The sequence below is a fragment of the Papilio machaon genome, chromosome 20, assembly GCF_912999745.1.
Source record: "Papilio machaon chromosome 20, ilPapMach1.1, whole genome shotgun sequence".
In the NCBI taxonomy this organism is placed as follows: domain Eukaryota; kingdom Metazoa; phylum Arthropoda; class Insecta; order Lepidoptera; family Papilionidae; genus Papilio; species Papilio machaon.
Window position 1 is genome coordinate 2,562,918 of NC_060005.1, and position 16,560 is coordinate 2,579,477.

Below are 16,560 nucleotides of genomic sequence, written 5' to 3' on the forward strand. Positions count from 1 at the left end.
ATAGTGTAACTAACACAACTTTCTTTTATATATATATATAAGATATAGATTTAACATTGACTCATTGAACTCAAAATTATTGGTTTCTACTATAAAATATGCAGCAAGCTAAAATTACAGACCAGTTCTTTTGTTTTTTAATTTTTTATCGTTGTTCAAATTAAAGTAAATTATTACTTATTTTATGATTACAGCATATTACTGGCTATTGATCGACATGGCGATATGCTATCTAGGATCAACTTGCGTGTTCTAAACATAGATTGATAAAAAAGTTATTTTTCTAGACTAATCAATATTTGTAGTAATTTTTTTAGACCGATTGAAACATAGTAAGCATTGGTTTTTTATTCCAGTCAGAGTAAAACTAGTTACATTTATTTAATTTTTTATTTAGTGTAAGGTTATAAAAACACCGTACTAGTTTTCATTTATAGTTAATGGCTCCTAAATATCCCGTTTTATTCGTCTACAAAAACAAAAGTAAAAACAATTCGTATAAAAAATTTGTTTGGTTCGTGATTGGGTTGAATAATCACGAAACGGGCAATTATCACGATTTTTGTCGCTTTAATTCTTTTGTAATTTAGTACTGCGCTAAACTCGGAAATACTTAATTGCTTCATTTGTCTTGTACAAAAATATTTATTTTGGTTATCGACCGATTAACCCATTTTAGTACATGGATTTGTGTTGGCACGTCGGACAGAAGAGTATTTTTATCCCGACGTGCCAACTAAAATACTAGTTTTGAAAACTTCTTAAACAAATTTTCCTGTCTTAGCATAGAGCTTTGAAAAGATTCCCAGTATCTATTTTAATTATGAATTTTAATATCAATAAATGGTTAAAGTAATCATTTTTATAGTTGATTTAACTTTTCCTATAAAACTATTCTACTTCTTACAATTGCAAAAGGAAACTTTAATACTCATTTTATTATAGAATTAAGTTTAAATTTATTCCGTGTTAACGAACGGTCTATTGTACCATTTGTCTGTTAGAACGAATTGCTCAATTCACAAACGGTCTATATAACTAAATGTGGGTATTTCTAATTCCTCGGTTTGTTAATTCCGTTGAGACCCGTTTTAACTAATTTATCTCTTCCTATTTAATTAAACTAGCTTTAATTAAATCTTGTATATACCAAAGTAACGGAAATAGTTTACAAGTATTCAAACCTAAATACTAAGACCTTAATATTTTAGACAAAATATTGCGAGTTTTTTTTTTTAATATCTTGTAAGGTAGCAAACTATTGTACTTTCCTTTAGTAACACTCCGTGCGTTAAATACGGGACACTTAAAAGGCATAAGCCAAAATAAATCTTCATTGAATAACTAGCTGTCGCCCGTGACTCCGTCTGCGTGGAATTAAAAAAAAACGTCATTAGTAGTCTATGTGTTATTCTAGACTATGTTATATAACTGTGCCAAATTTCATCAAGATCCGTTCAGCCGATCTGGAGATACCTTCAAACAAACATCCATCCATCCTCCATCCATCCATCTAAATAAAGCATTTATAATATTGGTAAGACTTTTCATCTTTTCATAAACTATAAAAAAAGTAAAAATTACAAAAAAAAAAAAACTGTAAAGATTGTATTTTTAATAATACATACGAAAGAGTGTTTACTAACTTTTGACATAAAAACGATAAACAAATCGATTTTCTATACACGACGCTGACCTGTTTAACAAAGAGCGGATTTTGTTTAGTCAGGGGTGAGAAACGAGGTCCTTGTATTTAAATAAATAATACAGTGGCGTGTGTCCTATTTTGGTGAGTACAACGACATTATTATTTATTGAAAACGTATTTATTTTAACAAGTGACGGAAATAAAAATATTAAAGCTAAAAATATTCTCGAATAACAATGTTTATCTTATATCAATTATGTAAGGATGAAATGGAAATCGTTTTTATAAACTAGAAATAAAGGTGTTTACGAGAGTTTAGAAAATCAGTCATGAGTGCAAAATAAATTCAAACTCAATTAACAACGTGTCACGAATGACTAAGTGATTGTAAGTTATTCTCAATTTTTACTAAGCATGATAATATATCTTACTAATATTATAAATGCGAATGTTTGGATGGAAGTTTGTTTGAAGGTATCTCTAGAACTGGTCTACGTATCTTGATGAAATTTGAACACATGCGCTACTTATTGAGTTTTGTTTTATTCCGCGCAGACGGAGTCGCGGGCTACAGCTATTATTCTATAAATTAAAGTACTAATAACATATGATTTAAAAATTACATCGCCTGCTCCATACTTAGGTAATTTTAAATTCCATGGAATTATGTAAAATAGTTTACGTGCATACGAACATAACACGAGGTCATGCAAGTGCCACTTTGTTGAACAACTAGTGTTACTATCGCTGAGTTTATACTGTTGTAACACCTGTATAACAACAAATTTGCCTATTATCAAATTCTCTTTGAAAAAAAAAAACATAGAAAACAGCTGAAATTCGCGGTATTACAAAAAAACGTTTCTAACAGTGAGTACTTTAAACCAAGATCTGAAGGGACCGACTATTAAGATAGCAGTAGTAGTATTTATGTTGCTTTGAGTAAATGTATAATTTTATTCAGATATTTAATAGAGTTGTCTATAATTTAATAAACATTTAGTTATTATCTCCAACCCGAATAAAAAACATGGCACTAAAACTTTCTAATAAACTTACGCTAAACCGCTCTTTCCATTTTCCCCTCAGCATTTTAAGCAATTTGTATACTAGTGCAAGATGAATCTCGCAGACTTCAAATCCACGATACCCCGCAAACTCATTACTTTAGTTTCAGTCTTATTACTTCTCTACTTTTGCTAACAAATGCATCTCTGAGCATCTGAATTAAAATAAAATCTGTACTATTTAAAATTTAAAAACATCGGCGGCTAGACGTCTGACATACGTTTATGTTTAGACAATCATGGAATTCAAATATGTTTTCTTATGATCCGTATTCTGAAAGAAACTGTATATTTCTTGAGAATTTTTAACAACTGAAGTTGTTAGATTCGTAATTAACATGCAAATGAACCGTAGTTATAATTAAAAGGTTCTTGCATGTAACGTCACATGAAAACTTTTAATTGCACCCCTCTACTCACACCGAAACAATGACATATTACGCGTTGCACTGCCTCGTGCAAAACTTACATAGGTTATTAGACACCAATTCCTTGCTTAACTAAGCTTAACACGGTGCTCCACTAACGTTGAAGTCTATAGATGTAAAGATATTATTTTGATTGAAAGAGATTGAAAACGCTTTAACAGTTAAATATAATGCACCAAATGGAATATGGTCTGTGGCCTCTGCCTACTCCTCTGGGTTACGGGCGTGAGTTATTTTGTTGTTAAATTTTGGTTAATTTTAGGATTCGATTCTGGTTACAGTCATCAATATTAGAAAACTTACTTCATAAGGGTCAAAAAACATTGTCGGTCTCTGTAACACTCCAGAGAAAAGTACATACTGTTTAGAGTAACATGGTTTTACTTAAAATTTAATTGATAAACTCTAACATTGATAACATCAAGATCGTGCCATAATGAAGGAAAGTTAAAGATAAATCAAGATACGACCCAAATTTGATGACGACCTACATTCGAGAGGCGGAAGCTTCTTTCAGAAATAATGGGACAATAGATTCAATTTGTGCAAGTACGGATCTCCCGAATTCCAGACGAATACTGTACTACTTCCTGGAGCATGAGAAACTTTTTGTTTTTCTTATCTCACTTCTATAATTCTTGTGGAAATTGAAGTTGTTTCTTTCGAGTTACAGAAAGGCTAATGAAATTATTTTTTAACATTGTTTAACCAAGATTATATTGATGGGACAACCGGTAGAGGTATGCCTAGGAAGTGGTGAATGGATTTCGTGCAAGGGGACATGATTAAAAAGAAACCGACGACTGAAATAATTGAAGACAGATCGATCTGATGAACGGAAACAGTGACACTGGGAGATAAAGATGAAGATATTGGTGCAATATCAGTTGAAACCCTCGGTAAGTTTTATAATGAGTTGCTATATCTATCTTATCTATATATATAAAAGAAAGTCGTGTAATGTACACTATTTATAACTCACGAACGGCTGAATCGATTTGACTGAAAATTGGTGGGCAGATAGTTTAGAACCAGGAAACGGACATAGGATAATTTTTACCCCGATTTCTATTTTTTGATTCCGCGCGCACTAAGTCGCGGGTAAATGCTAGTTGGATATAAATTAAAGTACTTCCCTTATTCTGTCCTCCTTTCGTTTAAAATTGGTAACCAAAATACTTTTTTTTCAACCCCTTTCTATCAACTGCCATTTAAATAAACGCACTTGTCTCTACTTTCGGTAGGTATGGTAATAAAATTGAGTTTATGTAACGTAATATAAAGGTAGGTTAAACGGAAAAGCACTTAATATATTGTTACATTCAAAATTTCTGATGTCTCTAATATGGAATAGGATTGATAGCAACACTAACTGTATCAGACAGTAATATTTGAAGCCAATTTTAGTTGTCAGTTTTTAGGCATGTCTTTGAATGTAACCTCATTATTAAACTGAGATAAAAAACATCATTTACTTTTTCAGTAAAATAAAATAATGCTGATTTTTTTTTTATAAAAAAGCCGGAATGTTTGTTTACATTTCATTTAAAATGTTTATAAGTATATGCTGAATCAGTATCCTAGTTTAAAATTACGTGAAATGTTTGACACTATCTAACAAGTATCAAGTAACATCAGTCTTCATTAGTGCATAACTTCTGACACGGCAGTAATGAGAGATGTTAAGTTTCGTCGGCTCATTATCGCTTCTATTTAAGCTTTTTAGCCTAATTTCTTCGAGGGTTTTTTTAACTGAATGAATTAGTGATAATTAATTTCTATACACTATATATTTTATACTTTGAACTAAAATTGATAAAGGTAAAAAACAAGCTTACAAGTTTAAATTATATAGTTCAATCGAGATAATAAAAATTTCTTGTAGAGGTTAGTACGAGTACAAAGCTTTGGACTTATGCTTAATATATAAATTAGAAAATCAACAAGTTAGTATACTTTCGTTTAATTTATCCAAGGAAAAATACTCTTTATAGAATTGTCGTGATAGCAACCAAAAAGCACGGGCATCCAAAAAAATCCTAATTTGAAGAGTTTAGAAGACCAGTATTAACAAGGGCAAATTCAAAGTATATATGACTTTTGCAAGATAGGTGTAAAAGCCATATGCTACTTCGAATTCTAAGTCAGAGAACAGAAAACATTTTAAAGCAATGTACAAAAAATTTAAAGATCAAATGTTTTTTTTTAGTCACAGAAACTAAGGCTATATCAAATTTGATATTTATCTATCAATATGAAGTGGGTAGAGTATTAATTACTAGATTTAACGCAAATAAACAGAACAAGTTAAATAAAACCGTTTAAAAATACTTGCATAACGGAACTGTATAGAAAGATAAGATAGTTCCGAGTTCCTCATAATTTTATAAAGTTTCTATTATCTCAAAATATAATTTATTCCACAATATTCAACTCTCCGTCATAATTTTATTCACAAAGTTTAAAGTTAGTTTTATGAGTTTAGCAACGCATCTATTAGAGTTATGAATTTTAAGTATTTTGTTACTTAGTATGGAACAATCTGAGAGAATGTGTTTTTATGAACTTATAATAATAAAAAACTAAAACTAGTAACAAGACGATATTAAATTATTACATTATGAATTAATTATTAATAAATAAATTATGACACAATCATTTTAATTCACCACATTAAAGTCACCGCAATATAAGTCACCACAGTATTAAGTTACCACAATATTAAGTCACCAGTGCGTTCGTGTAATAATCTAAATCAAATAATCTGTAACCTTTTAATTTATTGCAAACGTTTGAGCAGACGACGCTATTCAACTTGTACTAGAAAAAAAATCAGTCAGTATTTTTTCAACATAGAAAAAGTATTCTGTTTTGAATACACACAAAGTTCTTAGCGCTGTTTACAAAGTTAAATAGCCCATTAGTTTTAAAGCACAGAAATATTTTGAAATGACGGCCGGCACAGTAAAGAGTCCGACTAACTTTTGTGGATTAATGTGCAAAAGTTGAGAGGAACAGTTAACTAAGCGAAACTGTTGTCTAATGTGAAGCGTCCTACCGTACGTACTACGTTCCTTCCACTTGGGATTAATGCTCGGATGCTAATTGTATAAAACAAAGATTTCTAAACTAAAACTATAGTTTTCTGTAAAAAATGCGTTCTTTTCAACGGGAGTTATATCTCAAACATTACCTAGTATCGTTATGTGTAAATATTTTTTCGATAGGTTATGAGGTCTAATGCTACAAAAGATCGTTTCACAGCCTTCTATAGAATTATAATTTATAAAATAAAAAGACATAAAAAGTTATGGTACTATGCCAGTTACTTTTTAGCCTTTTTGTTTCGAGGCCAAAACTCTCGGAGGTATCTTTTCAGGTTTAGCAGAAAACCAGGCTACTCTTAGCGTAGGACATTACGTATTTTATTATTCAACTTAATTACGTCTCTGTTATGCTTTTAGTAACTTTTAGCGGTGAATGTTTTATCATGTAGTACATTAATCATTTACTTATCCCAAAACTTAATTTTTGAGTCACTTTTATTTTTTCTAAAATGTTGTGTAGAACACCTTGTCACAGAAAACAAATTAAGGTAAGATAGGGAGGTGTTTAGAAGAATAATGCGATGGTAACGACCGATGTTGGCCCAAGTCCAAAAGGCATGGCGCCAATTTTGCCCAACCTGTTGATTAATTGTTATAAACTGACTACTCAACTGACTAATTGTCTACATGTTGATAATACCAACAAGGTTTACATCTTTTTCGTTAATCAATAAAAAAAAACATTTAAGGTACATTAAATTGATGCCAAGAAATTTATCCGCGCAAATCTCCGACAACATTTTAACACTTAAAGCTACATTTTGAAAGCTAAAATATATCGTTTACTTTAAAAAAGAGACCTATAAATTTAGTTACATGTAATAATTAGTACACTAACCTGGACATGGTATGGTGCTACCTTCTCTTCTCCTTTAATCTCCACGTTGATATGCAACCTGATAGCTCCTGACACCGCTGACTTGTCCGTCCTCTTCTCTAAGTTGTACCAGACATCCATTTCTCCTGATAGCGTGCGAACCTGGTACAGAATTATGACTATTAAATGAAATGTTAAAGACAGTTTAGTAAGGTAAAACAAATGAGTGTTTAATTGAAAGATCAATATGTAAGAGTAAGAAATTAGAATGCAAAGGAATATCTGTAAACAATTTATGTATTTTATTGGTAGAAATTATAAAGTGAAATGAACCTACAGTGTAATTAACGCATGTTATGAGTCGATATAATGATATAATTATTTTACAGAATATTAAGTATGGACGTTTTTTGAGGTGAATGAACATTAGTCTTTTTTATTGGTGTGCAGAAATGTACCTCAATGATCGTCTGACCCAAGAAATCATCAGATTCTCTCGTCAATTTCTGTCGTAGTTTCGATTTCAGGTCGTTATCTTCGTCCCAAACTCTCACTTTGATGCGATCCGAGGAATTGTGACATTCACTGAAAATTAGAATTCATTAGTAGCTAGTTACAAAGATTTTAAACATCTATGACAATAAATTTTACCGTTACTGACTTATTAAACTCTGTAATAATCTACAAATTTGTCTTTCAGTAGGTACTTACAAATAAAATTTTTCATTCCAAACTGGATTCAATTCTTGTGGCATTGTTCGAGTTCTCTTCTTGACTTTGCTGACTTGAACCGTCACGTAAGGGTCGGAGGTGCCGCTCTTGTCTTTTGCGATGAGCCCTTGAGCACAAATAACTGCACAAAAAGGTACATTAAATTAGTATTACGTAATAAGCAAATTTATGAAAAAAATGTATTTTATTATAAGATAAACATTATAAAAAGTATTACGTTAGTATATTAGCCAAATATTTTAAATGGCACAAATATCTACTTTCAACTTTTGCAACATAGATATAATAATGGTAATGTCTGTAAAATAAAGTTGATTGCGGCCATTAAATGATTTTCATTTGTTTTATTTATTTTTTCACTACATTAACTTAGATATGGTTATTAGAAATTATTTTATTTTATGAACTACATTAAAAAAAATTGTTCGTAATTGTCATTTTGATCATATTTAAATTAAAAATATTATTTTAAATACCCTAGAAAGGCCATTTTATTTTAGTAATTAGTTAGTAGTTTCTTTAAAATCATTTTAGAGTAAAGCCGAGATAAGGTTTTTTTTAATAATTTTCTTTACTTTTAGATATTTTTCCAACCCAATATTTTGCAATTAATAATTAAACCCATAGAACTATGTTTCCAACAAAATTTTGGATTGGAAAGAAAATGAATGTATCGTATTTCGCTCCAATAAATTTAAATTTTGTACATTCTGTATTATTTATCTTTACACAATTGTTTATTGCGATGACTAAATTGATATGATAGCAATATTGAAGTATATAATTAAATTTAGGTTATACTTACGAACCAACTCAACCTGTAATAACATCTGGATACTCTGAGATAATGGTCTGGGATGAAAGAAGAAGACTCTAGCATCAAATCTACCAAAACTTTTCTAAAAATAATGCCCATATTGAAAATCTATAACAACTCGATTATAGCGACTACATAATCGCAACAACTAATGCAAACTTCGACCAAGAAGAAAGTTCCAAAGTAACAAGTGTAAAGTATGCTCGGGTTTTATATCTAATGGCCACGGAATTTACACGAATCGAAAGTTTCGCAGCGGTCAGACTGGAAAGTATGCAAATAGAATGGGAATTTCCTTATAACTGTGCCGGGGTTTTAAAGTCTTGCATGCTATTGGATTCTAATTCTGAATCATTCTCCTATTGCGAAAGAATACTACTCGTGTTATTAGGTTGGTCATACTTATCACGATCTGGAATTATACAATCAATATTACGGATTTAATTTGCAATTTTATTAACTAAAAATTGAAAATCGTGTGCAGTCAAGTTGGGTTTGGAAATTACATGCAATTCTGTGTTTATATTATAAAAAGTTAGAAATTTTAGTGTTATATTATGTAATATTAAAATGTGTGTTCATTTGCTCAAAATGAGTGTTCATAGAAATTTGTGTGCAAGAAGTTTGTTTTATGGATATTTTTTTGTCTTGTGTTAGATTCGTGGAATTTCCTTTTGTGTGATGAGTTAAGCTATTTTCGTTATAAGTGAGTGGAGGCGGTGCGCTAACGTCCGTGAATGGGTTTGGATTTTAAACTGAAGTAATTTGCAAAGACATTTTTGACATCTGCTAGTAGAATTTCTTTAAATTAAATGTAACTTGTACATTTGCAGTTACTTCATAATTGTTTTTTACAAATTCGTGAAGAGGGAAAACATAGCAGATATCAAAAAAAGTTTTGTATGGAAGTCAGGCGAAGATTTTGTCTAATAGAGCGAAATCTGCGAACGTGCGGTTCGTAGCCGCAAAAGACCACGCAAACCTGTGATGGCGATTTTGCAGGACCATTTCGAAGTCCCTTCTATAGTGACCTGCTTGGCCTGTTCGAGGCTGTCTATGTGAGTGTCGGGGTCGACGCTAAAAGTCCGCCTGGTCGCCACATGAAATGAAAGAGAAGCAATTTAGTGTTGGCACACGACGATTGGTTGTCTGGATCCTCGCCGATTCCGCTGCGCCGCACGCCATCTAGTGGAGGGTTTAGAATGTTAGTTCACGCCACATCATCGAACCTGTGATGGCGATCTTGGCGCTCCACTTGGACGTTCCATCGAGTACCGACTGCTTCACCGTGCTCATGTGTGCCGAATGCCCCTCCCCTTCGATGCTGAACACGCGTCTGTCACATACACACACTTTATACATCGTCAATCTAAACTCTATCACGATTTCAATTATTTATTCTTGAAAAATCAAATTTAGAAAGTGTTCAATTACGTTTAACTTACAAATCTTCTTTTTTTGCACAAAAATTACACTTTAACCTGTGTGCACATCTGAAATATATTATTAGTGAAAATGTTTTCTTTACCCCTCTTCATACGAACATAAGATTTCATAAAGTAATAATTGCAGTATGCTTTGCGTTATACAGTTTATTTTGTTTAATAGCATTTTGTATTTAAAGGTTAGGAAGAAATAACAGTTCAAATAATAAATCATACCTGATTAATTCGAAAATCTCTGGTTTGTCTCGTTCCCTTTGTTTCATTCTCTCCTTCATGGCGGTTATGATAGAGTTGGCTTTGTCCTCCGCGCCGTGTTTAGACGACTTCTCGGCAGCCCCTGCGAAACACACTGCTCAGGCGGTGCAAACACAGTTCTTGTGCGGGATGCGCCGGGACGGGCCCCCGCCCCGCGTTCAGGCCTGCCACGACAACTCGATAGCCACAACGTTACCAGATACTGATAGTTCAGTTGAAATGTAGGGAGTAGAACAACTCTATACCCCCAGATACTAAATTGTCGTTGCACAGCTCTAGTAACGTTGAGAACTTCAAGCGGCGCCAGCCGAAGCAAACCCGAGCACTGCGCCTTTTTAATATTAATATACAGTCTAATTTTATTTTAATAATATATCTTACTTTTGTCCGTAAAATGTTGCTTATGTTTAGTATGTTATTTAACTTTACGCAAACATTTTAGTATTTGTTTGTATTAAAAATTATTTCGTTTATGTATCAGGAAAGCAAATATTTTTAGATAAAGTTATAATATAGCTTTTAGTAGAAAAATAAAGATAAAGAAAAAAAACTTAATAGAAACATATATTTGGGGATGTACAAGTAATAGTACTTTTCTATTAAACATAAAAACAGTTAAGAAAAGTAAACAAAATATAATAGCGGAAGATATTTTAGATAGCGTGCATGTTACGGGCACATTATTTTAATATTACAGGGTGTACCTTTTTATTTATGTTGTAGAATAAAGATTATTTAGAAGCAATTGAATACTAAAGTAGGATATACGAGAATTGTTTCTTTCAGGGATGTTGACACAAGTTTCGGCGCTGGGCGGGGTAACCCGGAAAACGGGATTTAAGGGAACGGAATCCTAATTGAAATGCACTAAGTTTGTCCACACTTTAAAAACACGTATAAAATTAAATAGTAATAAAAAATTAGAGAAGAATAGCATGCATGGTAAAAGATTAAAAATTATTTTAGATGGAAATAAAACATCAAGAAAAACAGTCAGAATTAGGAAAAAAGGCGACAAGTAATTGAGATTAGGTTTTTTTTTGCTTTCAAAGTGTAGACTTTTATGGTGGGGACGTGCAGTCGATTAACTTCATACAAAAAAATCCATATAATTAGTAATACACAATAAAACGACTGCGCGCCTTTGTGAAGTGATTCTAATAGTAGTGGAACGAGATTTAAAAAATACAAATATGAAAATAAATACCGACAGACATGCATTCAAATAATGACAAACAATTTTCATCGAAAGAAAAAAAACCCATGCTAGGAAGTCCAAAACGTTAGGAAAGTATGTAAAAAAAATCATGTTTTTTAATCCCTGTATAAAAATATTTTTTACAGATTTTTTAATATTTTTCCTATGATTTAATTTATGTATGATAAAACTAATATGCTAGTGACGTATTTTTTTATTTTTCTATGATGTTATGTATTCACAAATCTGAGATTCAATGACATTTTTTTGTTTCATAATTGCAATTACATGCATAAAATTGACATGCTCATGAATTGTCTATGTCTTGTCTTCTACTGTTTTTTTACCTTTCATTTTTTGACCATCGCTTAGAGAGCTTAAAATGCTAGATCTACTAAATAACATTTATAAACCAATTGTATAGTTTTACACAGATCGTTACTTTACATTCATACATGTAAGTGCTTAAATAAAATTAAAACCCTTCACATGAAATGACATTTTTGAACAAGTGTAAAAATATTAATGAGTGTAAGTTTTTTAATGAGTGTAGGTAATTTTTTTTAATGAGTCTAAAATTGTATATCTATACACAATTTAACTGTGCTGTATTAATTTTGGGTTATTAATTTTATCATTTTGATTTCTAAAATATTATTATAGTTTTAGTTATAATGGAATTAGAAAAATTCTGAAGCCACGAAATAAAATGGTGTTAGCGTGGAAAATGGAAGTATGCGAACACAAAGGCATCTTAGAGAATCTTGATCCTTAAGGATCATACAAGATCCTTTGTTTCAAAGAACATCATAATATGTAAGGAAAAGGGTAGGCTTTATATAAGATTTTTCAATTATAAAATGTTTATTTATTACTAAATTTTACCCAACTGTCAGTAATGTTTTTCGCGGCTAAATGTAAGTTCATTCAATTGTAAACCTCGACCTCCTGTGCAAATGATTTTGTAGAGTGAGGTTGAGATTTGTATTGTAGCCACAGTAGTATATCCCATTTATTTTTAGGTGAAAACTTGGATAAAAAAAAAACTGCCAAATAGTTCTTCTAGTGTTAGTACGTTACTTAATTAAAAGGTATGTCTATTGGAACTCCCAATTTATAAGCAAATAAGCGGCCTTTACGGTATTGATAACAGATGAAGGTGAATACAGATTGGAGTAATAGTAAGAAATGTGAAGTAAAAAGCTTAGGTCGTTATAAGTAAAGTAACGGTCAGTGAATAATTGAAAATAAATTATTATTTTTTTAGTCAAACATTTAATTCAATTTTAATAAGCAAATAATAAAACATCAAAAACAATATACATCAGCTTGTATTTTGTTAATAACTTAGAAAATATATTTTTTTAAAGCGTACATCGTTTTTGAAATTTTAGAAAAAAATAAGTGAGAATTCGTTTTCGTATTACAATTTGTATAACTTTTTGGTTTATCCATCAATAATTTTATACAATTTATTTTTTGTCATTTTATTTCTAATTATTTAGTGTGCAATTATTTATTTACCAGAGATTTATTTTGATTTCAATGTTCAATAAATTCTCACTTCTTGCAATTTTTATGATATTATTAAAAAAAACTTACTCTGTAGACAGTCAGCATTGAGTAAATCCTTGCATTTCTCGTGACATTTGACCCCGCATTCTGTACATCTCACTCCTTGCCGCGCGATACCCCAGAGCAAACCTTCACATTCATAGCAATATGTGGGTGAGGTGGCCGTCCATAGAACGAAATTATGAGGGGTAGTCGATGAAATGGGATAGATGAGAGCTTGCAGTGTCTTCTTGTATACGTGCATTTTCTGAAACATAACTCCCATATTAATATTTTAACGATTAAAGTCATTACAATTTAGAACACCCTTTAACAGATCAATTATAATCATTACAATTTTTATATTCAATTTTACATTTGTATTAGTTATTATCAGGACAATTATTTCCTTTCTCCGTCACAGTAACTGAAAATGTGTCTTATATTACCTACACATTCTTACCTGTTCCTCTTAGCTCCTAAGGTTTATTTAATTATTAAAAACTAGTGTTATCCTTCCTATAGTAAACATAATTATTTAAACATTTATACACGTAACTAACACATGCTTTTGAATTCTAATTCCATAGAGTATTTTTTATATTTTTAATAGAAATCCCCATGACCTGTATTTGACACTTTCGGAATCTAATACGCTTGTACATTGCATTGAACTGAGCTTCTAAAATCGATACAAAAGTATCGATCTTACATGTATATGTGGAAAACCACAGACTACATGTGTTAAGTTACATTTCAGATATTTAGGAAACAGTTGACTCACCAATTCTTCATCATTCAACGTTGCTCTGTGTACAGCTGATGTCAGACCTGCATTCCTCTTAGTAGCTGCCATAGTCTACGTTATAAATTAATTTTAATTAATAACAGTAATAATATTGGCAATATGATTTTTTTTATATTCAGTCAATGTGAAAAACAGTGAGTACTTTTTAGTATTTTCGTCAACAGCATTTTTTATATTTAATTTGCATAATCTACTCATGCCAAAATTTAAGCAGTTTCTAAAGCCTGTATATATTTGTATTTATAATAAAAAATACAAGAAATTTTTCTATAAAATTCAGTTTATTTTAAAATAAAAGAAAAAAAAAAGATTTTTTTAAATAATAATAAAATTAAAAGCTTCTGAGATATCGTTATTCATGAGGTCTGTAGACAAAGATGTTGAAATAAATATGACAATACTATAAATTGCTTTATATAGTCAAGGTTATTGATATAGACAGAGAAAGCTAGTGCCATCATATTCCTTTGATTATTGCTAGATATAATAAATAAAGACAAAGAAGAAAGCATATTAGAACCTGTAGTTAAAAATGTAGGTAAAGAAAATTTGTGATAATAGTGCGAAAAGAAAACTAACAGATTCGTGCATTCGCATGCATTGAAAAAATAATAAATTTCAAGATTAAAATAAAAGCTATTTTATGCATATCAAAAGCCGTATCTATTATCTAAATAAGGCATGCATAGAATAGACGTGTTATTGGGACAAAATACCTTGAGAACCTGCGGGTCCATGGTAAGGATTAAAATGCAAGTACATAATTAATTTTATTCCAGGAATAAATTTCGGGAATAATCATAAAATTAATTTTATTTTCATGTCCGCTATAAGGTGACCCCTACGTAGATCTATCTTTCAATCAGTTGAGGGCTTCAGGTCTAACTTGGGACGATCATGTGAATCGGAATTTGGGAAGGAGAGACACAAACAACAAAGAACATAAAAACATCAAAGAAGAAGAAGGTTTATAAAGTTCAGTACTAAATATTCAACAAGTACCAATTTAAGAAACAATAAATGGAGAGTGTAAATACTAACAATTTAACAATAGACATTTGCACATTATTTGATTTAACCATATACGAGTACTCCTTCATTCACAATCTTCACAAAATAACTGCAATAATGAAATAGCGTACTCACTGGCCGCCATGGATGATGAAATTATATATTTGATAATACTATATTAATTTAATTTCGGAGTTGAAATGAAACATAAAATAAAATTTACATTGATGTGATATTAAAGAACTCTCCATAAATTGTTAGACAGTATAGAAAGTTATCTTTTAGAAAAGACATTTATTACGCGCCTATGTTACTAAGCTCCAGAAAGCGAACGTTGATATGAGCTGAAAACATTAAGGACCAGTTTCAATCTACATTTTAAGTAGACACGTAATATCCCAAACTCCTATTACAATTTTAAAAAATTATAATTTTAATTTAGTTTAATAAGAGAATTGAAACCGGCCATAACTAAATCCATTGGAACTTGGGAGTAAGGATTTTAATGTAGATTAATATTTGAATATGTACTTACAAGTTCAGAAACGAGTGGTATAGATTTTCTCCTCGGTCGTATATCGGGCATACTGTCGATGTTGCTATAGAACGGGTTATCTCCGGGATGTCTATAAAGTCACATATAAATTGTAAGATATTTGAGAACAAAGTTTTGAAAAAATCTTCACATTACTTTTTAATTATATCTCAGTAGATATTGTCCGCTTACACCAAGCCGACCTATTACTGTGACACTAACGCTGGATTTCTGCTGCCAAAATCTCCGTTTAAAACATACTGATATATCTGTTTTGCCTTTTATAACGTCAGGGATGACGATCTGTTTTACACATAGATTTTAGTCTCAGAAAACAAGGATTTTTCATTTAATAGTCACAACGAGTAGATTTTACTTGATGTTGATAGGATATAATCAACATTTATAAAGCCCCATAGTATATGAATCTTACTTAATCTGCACTAAGGGACTACTTCAATAACATTTAAGTATGAGTAAGTGTTTTGATAAAAGATTTTTATATTTTCAAACAATCGACATCAAGATCTACCAGGTTAAGCACCACAATTGTATATAACAATATGTAAAATTTAAATAACATTAATGCAATGCTTATAGACATACCCATTTCCTCGACCACCTTGCTCGTTGAATCCGCCAGATCCATTCTAAAATAAAAAAAATAACAATTAAAAAAAGAAAAAAATAATAATAAAAAAAATTAACTTGGTTTATTAAAACTTAAATACAATAGAAATATACAATTTTACAAATTTTCTGTCGTTTGAAGTTTTATAAATGTCATAAAATCAAGATTAATTCCTCGACCAACATCTGCTACATTGAGAAATACACGAAAGAAAATATACCACTTGTGTGTTTCAATACAAGAATTATAACAATCCATACAAACGGTAATTAACAAAATATATTTACTGTATTAATAAAACTTCAAACGAAACATCTGCATAAAAATAACAAACATTACAAACAACTTATTTATGCTACATGGAGAAATAACAATATCGTATCTTGATTCATTCCGTTTTTAAACTCCTTTGACAATTTCCAACATAATAATTAATAGATGTCACTAGTTGTTGAATTTGTAAGTTTAACCTATTAAAGTAGTAGAAAGCAGATTATGTCATTTCAG

At 30.7% G+C, this 16,560-nt stretch overlaps 1 protein-coding gene across 2 annotated transcripts in view; it reads right to left on the reverse strand.

Moving 5' to 3' along the window:
- The window catches only part of LOC106710037 (protein unc-13 homolog B), a 134,696-nt gene that overhangs the window by 19,482 nt on the left and 98,654 nt on the right, over window positions 1-16,560 (reverse strand). The window contains exons 12-21 of one of the 2 annotated variants that reach the window (XM_045682834.1): window positions 16,029-16,072; window positions 15,423-15,513; window positions 14,593-14,601; window positions 13,853-13,927; window positions 13,117-13,336; window positions 10,278-10,410; window positions 9,846-9,952; window positions 7,779-7,920; window positions 7,526-7,652; window positions 7,089-7,229 (exon numbers count right to left, since the gene is read on the reverse strand). In XM_045682834.1, coding sequence (XP_045538790.1) covers window positions 7,089-7,229; window positions 7,526-7,652; window positions 7,779-7,920; window positions 9,846-9,952; window positions 10,278-10,410; window positions 13,117-13,336; window positions 13,853-13,927; window positions 14,593-14,601; window positions 15,423-15,513; window positions 16,029-16,072 — 1,089 coding nt within the window. Of the gene's footprint in view, window positions 1-7,088; window positions 7,230-7,525; window positions 7,653-7,778; window positions 7,921-9,624; window positions 9,953-10,277; window positions 10,411-13,116; window positions 13,337-13,852; window positions 13,928-14,592; window positions 14,602-15,422; window positions 15,514-16,028; window positions 16,073-16,560 lie in introns of those variants that run through there. The other variant, XM_045682833.1, reaches the window with a different exon arrangement.